Below are 20,246 nucleotides of genomic sequence, written 5' to 3' on the forward strand. Positions count from 1 at the left end.
CATCTAGTGTCCAGATCCTTTGTATTTTTAGAATTAAAGTAGTATATTGTCATAAAAAGTCAGCTGTGATACTGCTAAAACTAAGAGGAAGCAAATGGCTAAGAAAGATCATAGAACAGGAGGATAGTTATGAGACACTGTCAAAAAGAATTACATTAGATGGACACTACAACGCTCACTAAGTAGCAAATATTTAAACGTGCAATCTTTCCCCTGCTGCTCGGCTAAGGCTTGACAAATATATGTGCTTCCATAATGCTTTTGTCTTTATATTAGGTAACTAGGCTACTTAACATAAGAGGTCAATGATGCTGAACAAAATCTTAGATTTGTCAGTGCGATCCTATGAGAACCTATGTAGTTTTGAGCTCTTGCAGATATGTTGGCAATCCCAATTGGTGCAAAGGATAAACCTGTTGAAGAGTAAGGTGTACCTTTTCAATTCATGCCTTGACATGAGAGTAAGAGAGAGACTGAGAGACTACAGAAAGCCACTTAAATCGGATATTCCAAGACCTTCTACCATCTTGCTTGAGGCTTCCAGAATATAACAAACACTGATCAGTTAACAAACCTCGTTTTCATTTAAGCTCTTAGTGGTTCTCTAAAGAGACTTTTCAAATAGAGAAACTGGCTGCCTAAAAAAGGAGACTACCATGTAAATCAGTGCAGTTCTTTTGCGTTAAGTTTGCTCATCTCACCTCTGTAGAATAATGTTTAGGCTGGGATTTGCTGCCTTGGCTGATGGGTCATTCTCCATTTATGATGAGTCTAAGGAAGCTATGGCAAAATTAATGCTAAGTGGCAGGAGAAACACACACATTTTGTTAAAAAACTTTCAATATTTCTACCAAATAAGCAGAGAATATGTGGAAAAAACAGGTACTCAACCAAAATGGTGTTTTGTTTAGAAAGTTCACTGCTTATCTCAGGATTTATTTATCCAGTGTATCATGTACAAGTGCTATATATGCATCAATCAATTTTCTTTCTTTTTGTTTTATGGCTAGGCTTCCTTGAATCACATCTATCAATTTTCAACTGAACACTAAAATAACTTGTCCCCCCCCTTTGACAACTGAGGAAAAACCTACTTTTTAGGGAACAGAAGAAAGAGAACCATGAGGAAGAGAATAAAATAAGACTAACATATGTTTAAATCTGGTGATGTGTAAGCATCTTCTGCTATATCTTGCATCTCCTGCTATGTTTTGGGTTCTGTCTACTGAAAGCCCTGTGGGATAGTTGTACTGGCATAACAGAAGCTAAACTGTGCTTAGCCCCCAGTGAATGTTCACTAGTCTTTATCTGTTTTTCAAACTGACCATCTATTAATCCATCTAGCATCCATACAACTTCAACAAGCACTATCATCTTCTCCACAGATGCAAGCTACCTATTCTTTTTCCTTAAATCAAGCCATTTGCCAGGAGACAGAGACCCATGATTTGGGATGATCGCTAAGACTCAGTACAATGGTATATTTCCATAATCCTGTTTCAGTCTAAAAATGGTCCTGAGTTTAAAATGGAGATACAGTAAATAGCTTACCTTAATTGTACCCTGACTGTTAGCAGCAATCAGCACATTGGACTCCTAGAAAAGAATAAGAGCTTTTAAAGTATAGAGAAGGAATTCCTGGAAAGCAATCCAAGAGATAATTTCCTCTTCATCCTTCTTTCTTCACTTCCTAAGACAACTGAATCTAATATGAAGATACAATTTTTTTTTTTTTTTTTTGAGATGGAGCCTTGCTCTGTCACCCAGGCTGGAGTGCAATGGCATGATCTCAGCTCACCGCAACCTCCACCTCCCGGGTTCAAGTGATTCTCCTGCCTCCGCCTCCTGAGTAGCTGGGATTACAGGCATGCGCTACCAGCCTGGGTAATTTTTGTATTTTTAGTAGAGATGGGGGTTTCTCCATGTCAGTCAGGCTGGTCTCGAACTCCCAACCTCAAGTGATCTGCCCACCTCGGCCTCCCAAAGTGCTGGGATTACAGGCGTGAGTCACCATGCCCAGCCGAAGAAACAATTTTAACATGTTTTTAACTACATTTTAAACTTAAGACCCCATATTTTGAGGAGTAAGTTTTGATTAAAAGAATAAAAAGTTAGAAGCAGAGTAGGACATTTTTGAATGTAAACAAAAATAAAAGGGAAAAAGATTGTCAATGGAAGAAAAGCCAAAAGAAACCAAGACTGAAATAGAATGAAAAAAAGAGTAAGTTGAGAAAAACAAAGTGAATAATTGCTTCCCCAGAACACTTCTTCTTAATTCATTTTCTCTCATAAAATACCAGTAATTGATGTAAAACCTGCCAACATCCTTGGCACAAATCTCTATGGATGGACATTTGGTATTAGGAAAACAAGAAAATGTGAATATTCATTTGGGAAAAAGGGCTATCTTTCTTTTTAATTAGTCTATCATTCAGCACATGCATTTTTAATAAACTTGGTGATTACCTGGATGAGAATATATGTGTTGAAGTATTTTTCTACTCTAAGCCAAGGAAAAAACATTTATCTGGAAATTAGGAAGGGTGGGAAAAAAAATGGACATGACTGACTTTACTAGAGAGAATCTCAGAAAGTAGGAAGAGTGGAGACATGCCTCCTGTAGGAAACTGGGCATCTAACAGGGCTCTGCAACTTTGACGTGTTGGAGTCTTTTGCTTTCCATGGTAGGCAGCTAAGAGGAGGTAAACAGACTTAAACTTCCATAGAGGTCAGGCCAGGTGGCAGAGAGAAAAATGAAGTCCAAATAACAGCTATGAGAAACAGATAAAGTGGTCTAACTTGAATGAAGGATAGGATCTACCTAAATATCCTTCAGGCTTCCTGACAAAGCAATACTAAGAAGAAAGAAAACTCTTGGCTTGTATGTTAGAAAAGTTACTTCAGCTAAGCTGAGTTAAACTTTAGTTTCTTTGACATATGCAAGTTGTGCTTTACAAACTCATATATTTCCATTTTTAAAATTTCCCTTTCATTTCGAATAAAGCCGCTCTTCAAAAATGTGCATCATGTTACTAATGGCATACAAGAAAATAATAATGTCCTCCACTACTGCAGAATTTTTAATGGAATCAGAATACTCCTTGGAATTAGTCAGTAGCATCAAATATTATAGGTTTATCAAGAAGAAATAAAGACATATGGGCATGGGAATTGTTGATCTTTTCCTAGCTGAGGATTTTCCTTAAATCAGCAGCACATGTTCTTAAAAATTGTAACATGGGGGCCGGGCATCGTGACTCGTGCCTGTAACCCCAGCACTTCGGGAGGCAGAGGTGGGCAGACCACGAGGTCAGAAAGAAGACTGAGACCATCCTGGCTAATATGGTGAAACCCCATCTCTACTAAAATACAAAAAACTAGCTGGGCGTGGTGACATGTGCCTGTAATCCCAGCTAGGCAGGAGGCTGAGGCAGGGGAATTGCTTGAACCCAGGAGGCGGAGGTTGCAGTGAGCTGAGATTGCACCACTGCACTCCAGCCTGGCGATAGAGCAAGGCTCTGTCTCAAAAGAAAAAAAAAAAGGAACATGGGTAATACAATACTCACTATTAGAATTAATTTAAACATAAACTTTGGAATATTATGGGCTATTTCTGGGACTTGATGTATACAGAATCAACACTTCCATATTCAGGGTGGGGAGTTGGAGTGAGGGGAAAGGAAGATAAATTTGGGATTTATTTACTCTTTTAGTGACTTGAATGTAGAAAGTGGTTGGAGTAGGTTTTGGATATCCTTTAGGAACATAATAACTTACCCTGAGTTGGTCAAGAGACAGCATTTCTATGCTGGCCTCAGAAAACAGCAGAAAGAGGCACTGTGTGGTGCAATATGGATTTCTTTCTAGCAAGAATTTTAAACAAGTTGTATGGTATCAGAACTGCCACTGGTGACCCAGAAATAATTCTCCTGTAAACATCATCCAGAAAAGCAGTTGAAAATCTCACTGATCAACCTAGTTGCCATTCAAGGAGGGGAAAGACTCTGGTCTGCAAGAAAGCGACTGCCAAGAGCCACCACCACTAAATGCTGCAGCCATCATGAACTGCTCCCTCTGCTATGAGAATGACAAGACAACGAAAAATTTAAAGCCGAAAGCTCCATCTCTTTCTGCCATTTTGGGTCTAGTCACCTTTTAATATAGAGAAGGAATGCAGAGAGACCTGGTGAAGATGAGGATTCACTTGGGGATAAGCAGGGAGTCTACTTCTGGCAGTTATAGGGATTATAAATTACATAATTAAAACTTCTGACTTCTGACGGGAGGAAAACTAGGAAAAGTATAGTATATTATCTTACAGTATGGAAAATTAGGCCCAGTACAAATAAGATAATCTAGTTGGATTACCACACAAGAGGAGTTTAAAATATGTACAATTACCACTCTAAACCCAAGAAGGAAGACATCTGATAACTATCCAACATGAATAAACACTGTCTTATTGTTAACCTCAGGATTACTATGGCATTAATATATGATGTCATATTAGATGCTATCCAAGGGTTAACTCTTAACACTATTTCCTGCAGAAACAGATAATACTTTATGTGTTAAAAAAAAAAAAAGTCAACATATGAATTGAATGCCAGTTTGAATGGTCTTTTAGGACTAAAATTTAATGAAAGAAAAATAATGGCTTCATATCTCAATACATCCCCTCTCCCCAAAGGCAATATGATTACAAAAAAGTTATTTAGAATTAAACTATCAGATAGCTAGATATTGGCTTAAGATAAATTTTTTTTTTTTTTTGCATGCAACAGAAAAATAAAACCAGGTATTTTATTTCTAGCATAGAGATCTGGAAGTGGTACATACAAGGTTATTAATGTAAGTTTTTAATGATTCTTGATTGCATTTTGGATGACTGGTAATTCCTAGTTGTAGCTGTGGTCTGTTAGAGCCTAGTATAAATAAGTTCTACCTCAACAGGTAATTTTTAACTTGCTAAATAAGAGTGCCAGTTAGTAATTCTTATTATTTTCTCCCTCTTTTTTGGGAACCAGCAGTTTTACTGCAGAACTCTCCTCAAGGCTAAGCTAATAAAATATCCAATATTTTTTCTGACTATGAAGAGACTAAGAAAAGACAACAGAAAAATTAGCAAGTCTTTTATAAAGACAGGAGACATATAAACATGCACCAACTTGCTTAAGTCAGTGACACTACACTAACTTATACCAAAACAAAACTGCATTTTTAGTAGCACATGTGGGCTACTGAAGAACACTTGCATCTACCATCTACTAAAATAGTTTTCTCTTTATTGGCTTGCTTAAAAAGGGTCATTATAGACGATACATTAAAATTCTGGATGGCGCTGTGGGTCACGCCTGTAATCCCAGCACTTTGGGAGGCCAAGGCAGGCGGATCACCTGAGGTCGGGAGTTTGAGACCTGCCTGACCAACATGGTGAAACCCTGTCTCTACTAAAAATACAAAAACATTAGCCGAGCATGGTTGCTCATGCCTGTAATCCTACTTGGGAGGCTGAGGCAGGAGAATCGCTTGAACTCAAGAGGTAGAGGTTATGGTGAGCCAAGATGGCGCCACTGCACTACAGCCCGGCCAACAAGAGCAAAACTCCATCTCAAAAAAAAAAAAATAATAAAATAAAATAAAATAAAATCCTGACAAGTTGAGAAATTAACAGTTATTCATTTAGTTAGCAATTGGTAGATTTATTCATAGAGATAGATGTAACTGATTTTAAATGTAAATTAATTTTAGTATAGGTATATGTATATACAATGTATTTAAATATAAGATACACGAATATATAAAAAGAAAACACTTCCATTTTTGGCTATAACACAGTAAACAGACTAAATTTGTTTTCCTACCATATACAACTAGAAAACTGAAAAAAATATGTAAGATACCAACTGGACCACAGGCAGTACAGGACGGTGATCTTTGAGAGAAGAGAAACAAATGAAGTGAGTCCTATAATCACCTGGGCTTTCTACTGAGAGGCAATTTCTGGACCACAAATCAGGTAAGGGGATCGACATAACAACACAGAGACAAGTGAAGAATAAAACATCAAAAAATTTGGTAACACCCCCAAAATTACAACTGAAGCAGAGAGGAAAAAAGCATGAGGGGAAAAAGAGATTGGCATCTTAATGACCTATTGGACAATGTCCAACCTAGGAAATGTATAATTGGAGTCCCAAAGAAGGAGGAGAAAAAATACATGAAAACACAAAACTAAAAATGTTTCAAATCTGTAAACTATAGACCCACAAATTTAAGAAGCTTAACAATTTCTAGGCAGAAAGAAGCACAACACCACATCAAGGCACATCAGTTACACTGCTGAAGACAAGAAACAGAGAAAATCTGTAGAACTGTCAGAGAAACAAAGACACATTACATAAAGAGAAAGATCACTATTTCTCATCAGCAAGAATACAAACCAGAAGACAACAGGATAGCATCTTTAAGATGATAAAAAAAGAGGCCAGGTGCAGTGTCTCAGTGTCTCATGCCTGTAATCTCAACGGTTTGGGAGGCCGAGGCGGGGCAGATCCCCTGAGGTCAGGAGTTCCAGAGCAGCCTGGCCAACATGGTGAAAACCCATCTCTACTAAAAATACAAAAATTAGCTGGGCGTGGTGGCAGGTGCCTGTAATCCCATAATCCTAGCTACTCGGGAGGCTGAGGCAGGTGAATCGCTTGAACCTGGGAGGCAGAGGTTGCAGTGAACCAAGATCACGCCATTGCATTCCATCCTGGGCGATGAGAGCGAGACTTTGTCTCAAAAAAAAAGAAAAAAATTATAAACAAGAAAGCCATCCATTGAGAGATACACAAAATTAAAGTCAAAATAAAGACATTTTCAGATAAAATAAAGCTGAGATAATTTTTCACAAACAAACCTTCTCTGTAAGAAATTGTTAAAGGAAGTTCTTCAGGCTGAAGGAATATTATATTACATGAAAACTCTGATCTAAAAAAGGGATAAAGGCGGGCATGGTGGCTCACGCCTGCAATGCCAGCACTTTAGGAGGCCGACGCAGAAGTTTGAGCTCAGGAGTTTGAGACCAGTCTGGGCAACACAGTGAGACCCTGTTGCTACTAAAAATAAAAATAAAAAAAACATTAACCAGGCATGGTGATGCATGCATGCCTCTAGTCCCAGTTACTCGGGAGGCTGAAGGGGGAGGATCTCTTGAGCCCAGGAGTTTGAGGCTACAGTGAGCTATGATTGCACCACTATACTCCAGCTTGGGAAACAAAGCAAGACTCTGTCTCAATAAATAAATAAATAAATAAATAAATAAATAAATAAGGGATGAATATTGTGAGAAATGGTGACTAGGTAAATATAAAAGATATTTGATTTCTTGTTTTTAAGTTTCTTTAAAAGATAATTTCCTATTTTAAGGAAAAATAATAACAGTGCTTTAAGGTGATTATAACACAAATACAAGTAAATATACATGACAACAAAAGCACAAATAATAAAAGGAGAAAATAGAAGTAAAATGTTGTAAGATTCTTCCATTATAAAGTGGTATGATATAATCTGAAGACAGACTGTAAAAAGTTAAACATATTATAAACTTCAGAGAAACCATTAAAAAATACAAGAAACAGTATATACCTAATAAGCTAGTAAAGGAGATAAAATATTATAAAAATACTCAAAAAAAAAAAAAAAAAGGAAATGAGGAACACAAGAACTTAGAGAAGACAAAAAATATGACAGACATAAAACCAACTATTGATAATTAAGTATAAGTGGTCTAAATATTATAATTAAAAGGCAGAGATTATAAGATTGGATAAAACAGCAAGATTCAACTCTACGCTGTTCATAAGAAATACACTTTAGGCTGGGTGCGGTGACTCATGCCTGTAAATTCCAGCACTTTGGGAGGCTGAGGTGGGAGGATTGCTTGAGACTAGGGGTTTAAGATCAGCTTGGGCAACAAAGTGAGACCCCGTCTTAAAAAAATAAAAAAACGGAAACACTTTAAACATAAAAATACAGATAAGATACACCATGCAAATATTAATCATTAGAAAGCTGGAATGGCTATATCAGAAAAAGCAGACTTCAGGACAAGAAATTTGACCAGAGATAAAGACAAGTATTTCATAAATAAGGGTCAATTTATATATAAAAAATCCTATATACACATATATATAAAACAAACCCCCAAACTGACAAAACTAAATAGAATAAATGTACTCATGTTTGGAACTTTTAACAGTCACCTTTCAATAATTCAAAGACTAAGTAGACAGAAAATCATTAACTATACAAAACACTTAAACAACAGCATAAAAACCAAACTGAACTAACTGACATTTACGGAAAGTTTTACTTAAATAACAGAATACACATTTCAAATGCATGCGTACTATGGGTGCAGCACAGCAACATGGCACAAGTATACATATGTAACAAACCTGCACGTTATGCACATGTACCCTAGAACTTAAAGTATAATAATAATAATAATAATAAAAGAATTTACTTCAAACACTGGAAAGTAATAAATTAAAATAAATAAATTAAAAACAAACAAACAAAACAAATGCATGCGTACTAGTCCCCAAGAAAGATGTGTCAGACCATAAAATAAATCACAGCAAATTTAAAGGGCTAAAATCATACAAGTATGTTTTCTGAAGAAACAGAACTAAAGTAGAAAACAATAACAAAAAGAAATCTGGAAAAATCCACAAGTATTTGCAAATTTAAAAATATACTCTCAAATAACCCAGTGATGGAAATGAGAAACCACTTTGAACTAAAAGATAATAAAAATGCAACACATCAAAATTTGTGTAATGCACCTAAAACAGTGCCTAGAAAATTATAGCTTCCAGTACTTATTAGTAAAGCAGGAAGGTTGAACATTAATGATATAGTAACTTGTACCTTAAGAAGCTAGGAAAAGAGCAAGTTACACATGACATAAGTACAAGAATGACAGTCATGAAGAGCAGAAATCAAAATAAAACCAGACAAAGATAAAAAAAAGTATTAAAATGGAAAGCTAATTCATTGAAAAATATCAATAAAATTGATAAGCCTTAACAAAAAGAAAATGTAAGTTAACAATATCAGTAATAAATTAGGGGATATCACTAGATAGTCTACAAATATTAAAAGAATAATCAGAAAATAAACATTATGAACAATTGTATGTCAATAAAACTGACAGGTAATGAAATGAACAAATTCTATGAGAGATACAAATTCCCAATTATGACAGAGAAAAAAAAAGTTGTTAAAACTGAAGACTAAAGAACATTTCCAAACTCAGCTTGCAAATCAAACAAAACCAGAGGAAGACATTATAAAAACAAATAAAATTACCAACTACTTTTATAAGCAGATGTAAAAAACCTTAACAAAATACAAGTAAAGATAATTCAGTCATATACAAAAAGAATAATGCATCACGTCTAAATGGAATTCATCCAGATATTAAAATTGGTTTTCAACATTAAAAAAAATATATATAATTCACTATGTAGAGAGAATAGAAGAGGCCAGGTAGGGTGGCTCATGCCTGTGATAGCACTCTGGGAAGCTGAGGCAGTTGGATTGCTTGAGTCCAGGAGTGTGAGACCAGCCTGGGCAATATGGCAAAACCCTATCAAAAACAAAAAATTAGCCGGGTGTGGTGGCGTGCACCTGTAGTCCTAGCTACCCAGCAGGCTGAGGTGGGAGAATCACCTGAGCCTGGGAAGTGAAGGCTGTAGTGAGCTGTGATTGCGTCACTATACTCTCACCTGGGTGACAGGAATGAGACCCTGCCTCAAAAAACAACAACAACAACAACAACAACAACAAAAAAAAAAAAAAAAAAGAAGAAAAAAAGAAAGAAAAATAATGTAATCACAACACAGAAAATGCACTTGATAACATTCATCATCCCTTCAGCAAACTAAGAACAGAAAGGAACTTCTTCAAGGTGATAAGGAACACCTATGAAAAACTTCCAACTAACATCATAATTAGTGGTGAAATACTGAACTCTTTCTCTCTCAGATTGGGAACAAGGTGAACATGCTTTCTCTCACCATTTCTATTCAACACTGTATTAGAGGTACAACCCAGTGCGACAGTAAAGAAAAGGAAAAAGCATATAGATCTGAAAAAAGAAAATTGTCTTTATTTGCAAGAGATAATGGCCTATGCGGAAAATCCTAATGTATCTTAAAAATAAGCTACCAGAATAAATAAATTGTCTTCAGCAGGATTGTCAGACATAAAGTTAATTATACCAAAATCAGTTTACTTCCATAAACTAACAATAGATAAGCAAATAGGATTTAAAAAATACCATTTATAGTACCATAAAAGGCATGAATCATTTAGAGACAAATCATATACACATACACATACACGCACATATACACACAGCCTACACACTAAAAATTACCAAATAATGCTGGGAGATATTAAAGAATACCTAAATAAATTGACAATTATACCATGTTCATAGACCAGAGACTCAATATTGCTACAATGCCAATTCTTCTTACATTATCTATAGGCTCAATGCAATTCCAATTAAAATCATACAAACTTTTCTAGTAGAAACTGGCAAAGTGATTTAAAAATTTAAATGAAAAAGCAAAGACATTATAATAAAATAATTTTGGAAAAAAAATTAAACTGGGGACTTACACAACATGATTTGAAGCGCTACTATTAATAAAAGCATTACGAATTAATACAGTGTGGTGTTATTAGGCTAGACATATAAATCAAAGGAACAGAAAAGAAATTCCAGAAACAGATTCATCCATAATCAACTGAATTTCAAAACAACTTGGCAAGTGAAAAAAAAAAAAATAGAGTAATTTTTACAAATGCTGTTGAAGCAACTGCAGGTATGTGAAACAAACATATGTATGCTAAATCAACTGTATATATGGAAAAAATGAACTTCAATCCTTCTATCATACCATTCCAAAAATTAATTCTAAATAGATCTAAGACATAAATGTAAAAGCTGAAACAATAAAACTTCAAGAAAAAAAATCAGAGAAAATCTTTGCGTTGGCAATTATTCCTTAGGATGCAAAAAATATGTATCATAAAAGAAAAAATACCCTGATAAATTGGACTTCATCAAAAAATTTAAAATACCATCCACACTTACTAGAACAACTAAATCTTTTTCTTAAAGTGACAATATCAAGTTCTGGCAAAAATATGTAACAAATGGAATGATTTTAGGATGCTGGCAGGAGTGTAAAATATAGTCATGCACTGCATAATGACATTTTGGTCAACGATGGGTCACATATATGATGGTGGTCCAATAAAATTACTGTATTATACTTCCTAATCATTAATTTAGATTGTACTCCTTCTGCTTATTAACAAAAAAAGTTACTGTAAAATAGGCTGAGGCAGGTCCTTCAGGAGATATTCCAGAAGAAGGCATTGTTACCACAGGAGATGACAGCTCTATGTGTGTTATTGTCCCTGAAGACATTCCAATGGGACAAGATGCATAAGACAATGATGCTGATGACCTTAACAAAAAAATGTTTAAAAAGTAAAAATAAATAAATACATTTAAAAATGGAAGAAAGCTTACAGAATAAGGAAAAATCTGTACAGCTGTACAATGTGTTTGTGTTTTAAGCTAAAAGTTATTACAAAAGAGTCAAAAAGTGAAAAAAGTTAAAATTATAAAGTAAAAAGTTACAATAAGCTATGGTTAATTTAGTACTGAAGAAAGAAAAAATTTTAAAATAAATTAGTGTAGCTTAAGTATACAGTGTGGATAAAGTCTACAGTAATGTACAGTAATGAACAATAATGTCTGGGCCTTCACATTCACTCACCGCTCACTCCCTGACTCACCCAGAGCAGCTTCTACTCCGCCAAGCTCCATTTATGGTAATGCCCTAGGCAGGGGTACCATATTTTACCTTTTATATTGTATTTTTACTGTAGCTTTTCTGTGTTTAGATACACAAACCCCACTGTGTTACAACTGCCTACACTATTCAGTGTAGTAACATGCTGTACAAATTTGTAGCCTAGGAGCAACAGGCTATACCACATAGCTAAGGTATGTAGTAGGCTATACCATCCAGGTGTGGGTAAGTACGCTCTATGATGTCTGTGCAATGATGAAATCAAATCGCCTAATGGCATTTCTCAAAATGTATCCCCACTGTTAAGTGACAAATGAATGTAATACAACAACTTTGGAAAAAGGTTTGACAGTTTCTTACAAGGTTAAACTCACACCTAGTCTACAATCTCCTAATTTCACTCCTAGGTATTTATCCAAAAGAAATGATGGTATACAGCCACATAAACATTTATGAATGTTTACAGCAGCTTTATTAAAAATAGTTCAAAACTGGAAACAAGTGCAATATTAACGATTGCTGAATAGACAGAAAATTTGTTGCATAGCTATAAAATGGATTACCAATAAGAAGGAACTACAGATACAGGCAATAACACAAGCATTTCAAAATATCATGCTAAATAAAAGGAGCCAGGCACAAACAATTACATACTGTATCATTCCTGTTATATGAAATTCTAGAATAAGCAAAACTTAACTTATGATGACATAAAGTGGATCATCAGTAGCTTGTAGTAGAGAAGGGGAGGGGACTGATTACAAAGTGACATAAGAAAACTTTTTGGGTAATGAAAATGTTGTTACATCTGAATTAAGGTAGTAGTTATACTGATGTATATATTTGTAAAAATTCACTGAATACTCTTAAAATGTATGTAGTTTATATTTATGTAAATTATATCTCAATAATATCAATTTTAAAAAGCTGGGAACAAACACACAAGAACAAATACGTATTTTATAAGTTAACTTTAAATCCAATATTGGTCTTTAACAATTAAAAGTCGGCCGGGCACGGTGGCTCAAGCCTCTAATCCCAGCACTTTGGGAGGCCGAGACGGGCGGATCACGAGGTCAGGAGATCGAGACCATCCTGGCTAACACGGTGAAACCCCGTCTCTACTAAAAAATACAAAAAAAAAACTAGCCGGGCGAGGTGGCGGGCGCCTGTAGTCCCAGCTACTCGGGAGGCTGAGGCAGGAGAATGGTCTAAACCCGGGAGGCGGAGCTTGCAGTGAGCTGAGATCCGGCCACTGCACCCCAGCCTGGGCGACAGAGCAAGACTCTGTCTCAAAAAAAAAAAAACAAAAAAAAAACAAAAAAAAACAACAATTAAAAGTCATTATCCATGATTTAAATATTTTCTGATTTCCCAACATAATATATAAACCCCTTACCACTACCATATTTAGGAGATCTCTGTAACCATTAAGTATAATACCAAAGCCATTTCAGCTATGAAACTAAATATTTTTCCCCAGAATAAAGCACTGAATTATCAAATTTTTGTCATTCCTCTCTCCCCGTTCAATATAAAGATGGTTTTATACATAAGCCTTGTTATTTACTACGATAAACATTTCCACCTTACATTTCTCCTCCTTTTATAAACCAGAAGAGATAACTATTAAACAAAATCAGAATATAATCCTTCTTTAAAATTTCTTTCTCCAAATGTTAAGCATTACGTTAAATTAATGACTTCCCTCAGAATGAGAATAAGTAACTTTATAGAAAAAATAAACTGAAAAGATTTTATACTAATAAATTTTAACATTTAAGCCAAGTGGAAAAATTTCTACAAAAACCTACCCAACTAATCAAGAAGAAATGGAAAGCAAGAATCATCCTACCGGCATTAAATTCATAATCAACAGTCAAAAATATTTCTACCTCAGGCTTACATGACTTCATCTACAAGTTCAGCCAAATATTCAAGAAAGAAGTAATTCCATATTACACACATCTTTCCACATCAAAGGAGGAAAGAACTCCTTAATTTGCTTTATGAAGTTAATATAACCATGAAATCAAAACCTGACATGGACAATGCAAAAAAGGGAAAGATTACAGGCCAATGTTATTCATAAAGACAAATGAAAAAATCCTAAACAAAATAGTCGCAAGTTGATTTTAACAATATATAAGGAGAATAAATCTTGACCAAGTTGGGCTTATTCCAGCGAATGTAAGGTTGGTTTAATATTAGGTTAAAAAAAAAATAATTAATTTCACCTACTAGATCAATATTTGAAAAAAAAATATTACATCATGTTAAATAGGTACAAAAACCATTAATATACTTTAGCATTCATTTATGGTAAGAACTCTCAGCACACTGAGAACTGAGGGAAACTTCTTTGTAAGGGTATGTATCTACAAAACTCTTAACAGCAGACATACTTAATGATAACATATTTAAAAGCTTTCCCTTTGGTGAGAAACGAGTCAAGGATGCCAGATACCCATTACTTTACATTAGATATTCTGGCCATCAAAATAAGGCAAATGAATAAAAGATATAAACGTATAAGTACTGGAAAAGCAGACATTAAACTTAATTTGTGGATGAATTAATTGTGTGCATAAAAAATCCAAGGAATGTAGAAACGAATAATTAAAATTAATATGAGAGTTTAGCAAGATGGTTGGATTAAAAATGGTGAATAAATAACGGATTCCTGAAGGACTACCTAGACACCTTTCTCTTACTTAGAAAAATACTTTTATTGGTTAACTTGAATAGGTAATATACAGATGTGGTAAAAATTCAAACAGTACAAAACAGTAGGGGAAAACTGAGTGTCTCTCATCTCCCTAGGGAGTCAACTACTATCAGGTGTGAAATCTTTCTAGGTAAATTACCATCATTAATGTAAACCTGAATTGTGTAATAGATCAAATACATCTTCAGGGCTTTCCCAAAATGTACAGAGTCAAAAGTTTTCTATTTGGTGGTTATATCCTCCCTTTATCTTGTTTTGTGTTTCAGGTTTAACAACCCTACTTCCAACTTGAGACTGCATTCTGTTTTAAGTGGCAAGCCAAATTTGATACTCAATTCTATGCCTCTTCATCACCTAAGAGAAGTCTGTAGGCTTCTCTTACAGAAAAAACAATTTTACAGAGGTTTCTATATTCATGGACATGCCAGTAACTGGTTTTCAGGAGGAAATGGACCAGAATTATATAAGACAATCTGTATTCCAAAAATCAAATGAACATGCGGACGAAACATAAATGCTACATAGATAGCTAGACAGAGTGGCAGAGTAGATTAAACATCTTTGGAGTCTGAAAGATTTCAATTCAAAGCTCTAACGCTTCTAAACTTGTCATTACGGGCACGTTACTTGACCTGTCTGAATCTCAGTCTCCTTAATTATAAAACAATGCTAATAAAACTGAGCTAACAGAACCGTTGTTACGATCAAACAGACATATACATAAGGGCCTGGCATAAAGTATGCATCTTATAAGTGATATTTAAGTGAGGGAAAATTGCTTCTGGCTTAGTTGTTCAAGGCAGGCAAGCAAAGGAGCCCAAAATGAACAAAGGGGCAAGAAGCAAAACAGAAGACTATTATGGAGGCTAAAAGAAGAGTTTAAGAAAGAGAAGCAAGCCAAAATTGTCAAAAATCATGAGAAAATGAAAAGACTGTTTAGTAATAATATGCTATTGGATTTGGACATTACATGGTACTGGTAACATCAAAAGCAACTCCACCAAATGGTCAAGTTTGCATTATAAAGGGCCTTTACAAGTCCCTGGCTAACACAGCCTTTAGAAACTGGCTTTGATAGAAGCTTCTCCACAAAGCTACTCCTGATGTTAAAGGTAACAGTGTGATGGGTAATTTTAGGTTTCGGCTTGACTGGATAAAGGGATACTTAGAGAGCTGGCAGAGCACTACTACTGGGTAAGTCTGAGAGGGTGTTTCCAGAAGAGACTGGTGTGAGAGTTGGCTGACAGAGTGGGGAAGTTCAGCCCTCAATGTGGATAGGCACCATCCAATCAGCTGTGGGCCTGGATAGGACAAAAAGGGAGCAGAAAGGTGAATTTGCTCTCTCTCCTGGAGCTGGGACACTCTTCTCCTGGCCTCGGCCATCAGAAGTCCAGATTCTCCGGCTTTTGGACTCTGGGACTTGCTTCAAGGGGCCCTCAAATTCTCAAGTCTTTAGCCTTAGATTCTGCTATGCTACTGGCCTCCCTGGCATATCATGGGACTTCTCACCCTCCATAATCATGTGAGCTAATATCCCAAATAAAAACCCTCTCATAGATCTAACTATACATGTACTATTACTTCTGTCCCTTTGGAGAACCCTGACTAAGACATAAAGAAATGCTCCGATTGATTCACAGAGAGAGTAACTTTCAATCATCACAGTCGTTTCATTATACAATAGAGACTTTGGCATGAAGTTCATTAATTTCATGCCATCTTATTAATCCATCATTATCCGTCCATTAGGGTAGATATCACATGCCAGATAATTTGCTGGGTCCTGGAGTTTCATGATGTCTGATCTTGAGACCATAGGCCAACAGGGGAAATGGACTTTTAACAGAAAGAAATAGGCTGGGTGTGGTGGCTCATGCCTGTAATCCCAGCACTTTGGGAGGCTGAGGCGGGAAGATTACGCGAGACTGGGAGGTCAAGGTTGCACTGGGCCTCGATTGGGCCACTGCATTCCAGCCTGCGTAACAGAGTGAGACCCTGTCTCAAAAAAAAAAAAAAAAAAAAAAAAAAAATTATAGAGCTCAAAGGGGCAACTGAAGAAGTAAAAGAGAGTGATCCTTTACCTGGAAAAGATAAGAAACGCTTCATAGATTAGGTCACAAATGGAACAAAGGAAGAATAAAACTTGAAATTTCACAGGAGAAAAGATGGATATGTTAGGCAAAGGGACATGGTCATACACATGGAATAAATTTGAAAAAAATGGTTTTGGAATGCCGACAAATTGTGTGGAGAAAGGAGCTTGTGTATTAGTTAATGAGATGAAAATATGAGGCAGGGTAAGCATGTAAACTGTAGCACATAAGATTCATTTATCTGTGAATTTTACTTATGGATAACAGAAGTCAGCGACTGTCTTTAAGAAAAAAACAGATAGGAGTAGTTTTTCTTTGGTGTTGTAGATCAGAATATGCCATCCCAAAATATGTTACTCTGGTGGAAAGATTATTTTGAGTTCAAGGCAACTGAGGAGAGCTTTCTGCTCTCCTCCTATCTGCCTGAAAACAGATAATAAATTCCTCTTGTGAAAGAGAGGAATTCCCCGTACCCCAGTTACTTCCCATACCAGGAAAGGGATAACAACCTTATTATTATTACCAAAGATGAGATGGTACTGAGAAAGAATCTGCACAAACAAATCTTACTAACTAGTCCTTATCTACCATTAGTTTCTAATATATTAATATTTGCCTTCCTATTGTTCATCATTCCTAGAAGCTCAAAGTCCCTTTCCTTTGTCTTGTTGCTTCCCTTTAAATTTGTCTTCTTGTCTAAATGGTATAAAACCCTCCAAACCAAGCCTTTTCATTGGGGGTTTTCTTTCTATGACACATCCCTCACTATTCCAACCCACCCCTGGTGGCTGATTCATGCAAAACTTTCAATATTAAATAAATTTGTATGCCTTTTTTCCTGTTAATCCATCAGTTGTCAGTTTATCTTACAGACCCAGCCAGAGAACCTAAGAAGGTAGAAAAGAACTTTGCTTCCCACCGGTGTTCTATTCCCTCAGGCATCTCTCACCGCACCTCCCCTTCCCTGGGCACCTAGAGTCATCTCCTGTAATCCTATCTCTTAACAAAACTCTTCAATTCACATGTATTAAGTTAAATAAGTGAATTCTTGGAAAAGCAGGAAAAAAATTAAGTTGTGTACTAGAAGGTAGAAGTTAATGATTATATCCTCAAACTAGTTCAAAACTTATTGTTTGAAGTGAATATAATGAAACATCGTCAAATAAACTTTTTTTTAAAAAATGTGTGAGCGCAACCGTAACATCTTAAAAAACATGAATGTTACATGTAGGTGTTGTCTGTTATTCTTATTCCCTAGAAGGAAACTGAACACAGAAAAAAAAAAAAACCTCAATAATTAAATTATTTAATAACCTACCCGAGTAGACTCTATTTTTAATCTCTCATTACAATGCACTCTACCCACTGCTATAATACTCTCATGGGATTATCTTCACAGTGGGCTTTAGGCATCTAATGCCTACAGAAGAAGGTCCAAACTCTTTTTTTTTTCCCCCCTCAGTATGGCATTCAAGACTATTACATCTGGTACACTCTCTGGCCTCATCTCTCAATAAAGTCCCTACTCCACCATCCTACTTAGACACTTTATTAGAAGTTTCTTAAACATCGATTGCACTTTCCCTCATCTGCACCTTTGTTCACACTGTTCTCCAGCTTTCTGCAGTATAGCAGAAAGGGTGTAGGTTTTAGAGCCAGGCCAATCTGGGTTCTAATTTCAACTGCATCCCTTATTTAGCTGTGTAATCTTGGGCAAATCTGAGCCTCAATTTCACTTTTAAAGGAACTCAAGCAAATATGACTTAAAAGATTGATGATGATGATTTTAAATTAAGATAGCACTTAGTATACTGCCTGGATGGAACTTAATAGATATGTTTGTTTATGGTCTTTTGTCCAGGCACCTTCCTTTCCCTTTGTCTTGAGACTTCTGAAACCCTTTATATCTTTATGAAGCCCAGCTCAAAAGCCCCTATCTTCATAAAGTATTCCATCATTCTCCAAGTTAGAAATAGTCTCCTCCCTCCAGGGTCAATAATTTCAGGGGTAATGATCTTATAAAGATTTCTTTCATTTGGGTTCATACTATAGTTATTTATGAATATTTATATTTACTAGGTTGTAAATCACTTAAATGCAGAGAATATATTCTCATATTGCACAATATTTGATGAACTAAAAACAAGTACAGTTGTCCAGTTATGTGGATTAGTATATAAAATGTTAAAGATGACAGCAACATTTACTGATCAATCATTTATCTTGTGCCAACTATTTTCTTAGTACTTTCCATTATTTTCTAATTTTATTTCAGAATATTACATGCAAGATACTGTTATCCTAATATCACAGAAGAGGAAACTGAAGCATGGAAAGGTTAAATCACTTCCCCAAAGTCTTACAGCTAATACTTAATGATGACAGGAGGCAAACCTGGCTATTTGGCTCTAGCACTCTCAATGAGAACATTACCCCAAGACAGAAGGTAATAAATGGCACACATCCCACCCCTCTACCCTTAGATGTTTAAAAGCACAACCTTGCTAAATAAGGATCTAAAAACAAAACAAAAACCCCAACAAAAATTAGAAATGTTTTCTCCCCTAAAACAACTTCATGACAAAGGAAGGTAAGTTCCTTGAAAATTTTACTGGGGAAAAAAAGCCCAGAAGATGATTTTTAAGTTTAGTTCCCATTTCAAGTGGTAGAACACTATTAGTGACATAGAAAATGTAAAGTACACTGAAATACTATTCACATTTGTCCTCTAAAAGTAAAAACTGCAGCTGAGATGGCTAGCGAAGTTATAAGCAGTTTTGCCTTAAACAATTTGTCCTATAAGTACTGAATTTTCTTCTTAAAGTGTGCCCACTAAGTTTAAATTGTATGTCCATTTAAGTCCTTTAACAAGCATTTGATTAAATGGAAACGGTAGATCACTATGAACAACATACAGTATCTGCAAATACAGCTCCCTGGAGGGCACAGAACAGTGAGAAACATGGCTGAATTTAATATCCTTCCTTAAATAAATATAAAGATGACGATAAAAATTTGAGGTAACTAGGCTTCACACACAAAAAACTCACCATCTGTACTACATCTGTTAATTCCTTAATATTCTCTCCATAAGAGCCTCTTGTCTTATTTGGACAAAGGCATTCTCTTTATGAACACAAATGTCTTGTTTTCTCATTGCCAGAAAAGAGAGTGTTAATTTGCACTCATACAAAGATGATTTCATGTCACTGAAAATAAAAGACCATACCTGCCTTAAGCTCTTTTTCACACCAAGATTATAAACATAAAAGAATGGGCTTTTGCTTCATTTTTTTTTTGTCTCTTCAGGGTGGGCTGTTACTATTTGTACTGCAATTGCATCCTGAAAACTAAAATAGCTTCTCTCCTCATGTAGGAGGTCATGGACTGTGTATACAGTCAAATCTGATTTTCACTCAGGATCCTGCAGACACAGAACAATTTCAAAAAAATTTGCCCTTCTTTTGATGCATGATCTATAGTTGCCTTATGAACATCCTCTCCCTTGCCCTTGACAAGAAATACAGATATAAGATA

The 20,246-nt window shown here is 35.6% G+C and overlaps 1 protein-coding gene across 50 annotated transcripts in view; it reads right to left on the reverse strand.

Moving 5' to 3' along the window:
- Nucleotides 1–20,246, reverse strand: part of COP1 (COP1 E3 ubiquitin ligase) — a 256,894-nt gene that overhangs the window by 806 nt on the left and 235,842 nt on the right. For 29 of the 50 annotated variants that reach the window (XM_015445983.3, XM_074019756.1, XM_074019561.1 and 26 more), the window contains one exon: nucleotides 984–1,596. In XM_015445983.3, coding sequence (XP_015301469.1) covers nucleotides 1,468–1,596 — 129 coding nt within the window. In that variant the 3' untranslated portion in view covers nucleotides 984–1,467. Of the gene's footprint in view, nucleotides 1–983; nucleotides 1,597–20,246 lie in introns of those variants that run through there. The other 21 variants (XR_012426194.1, XM_074019442.1, XM_074020276.1 and 18 more) reach the window with 1 other exon arrangement.

The sequence above is a fragment of the Macaca fascicularis genome, chromosome 1 (assembly GCF_037993035.2).
Source record: "Macaca fascicularis isolate 582-1 chromosome 1, T2T-MFA8v1.1".
Taxonomy (NCBI): domain Eukaryota; kingdom Metazoa; phylum Chordata; class Mammalia; order Primates; family Cercopithecidae; genus Macaca; species Macaca fascicularis.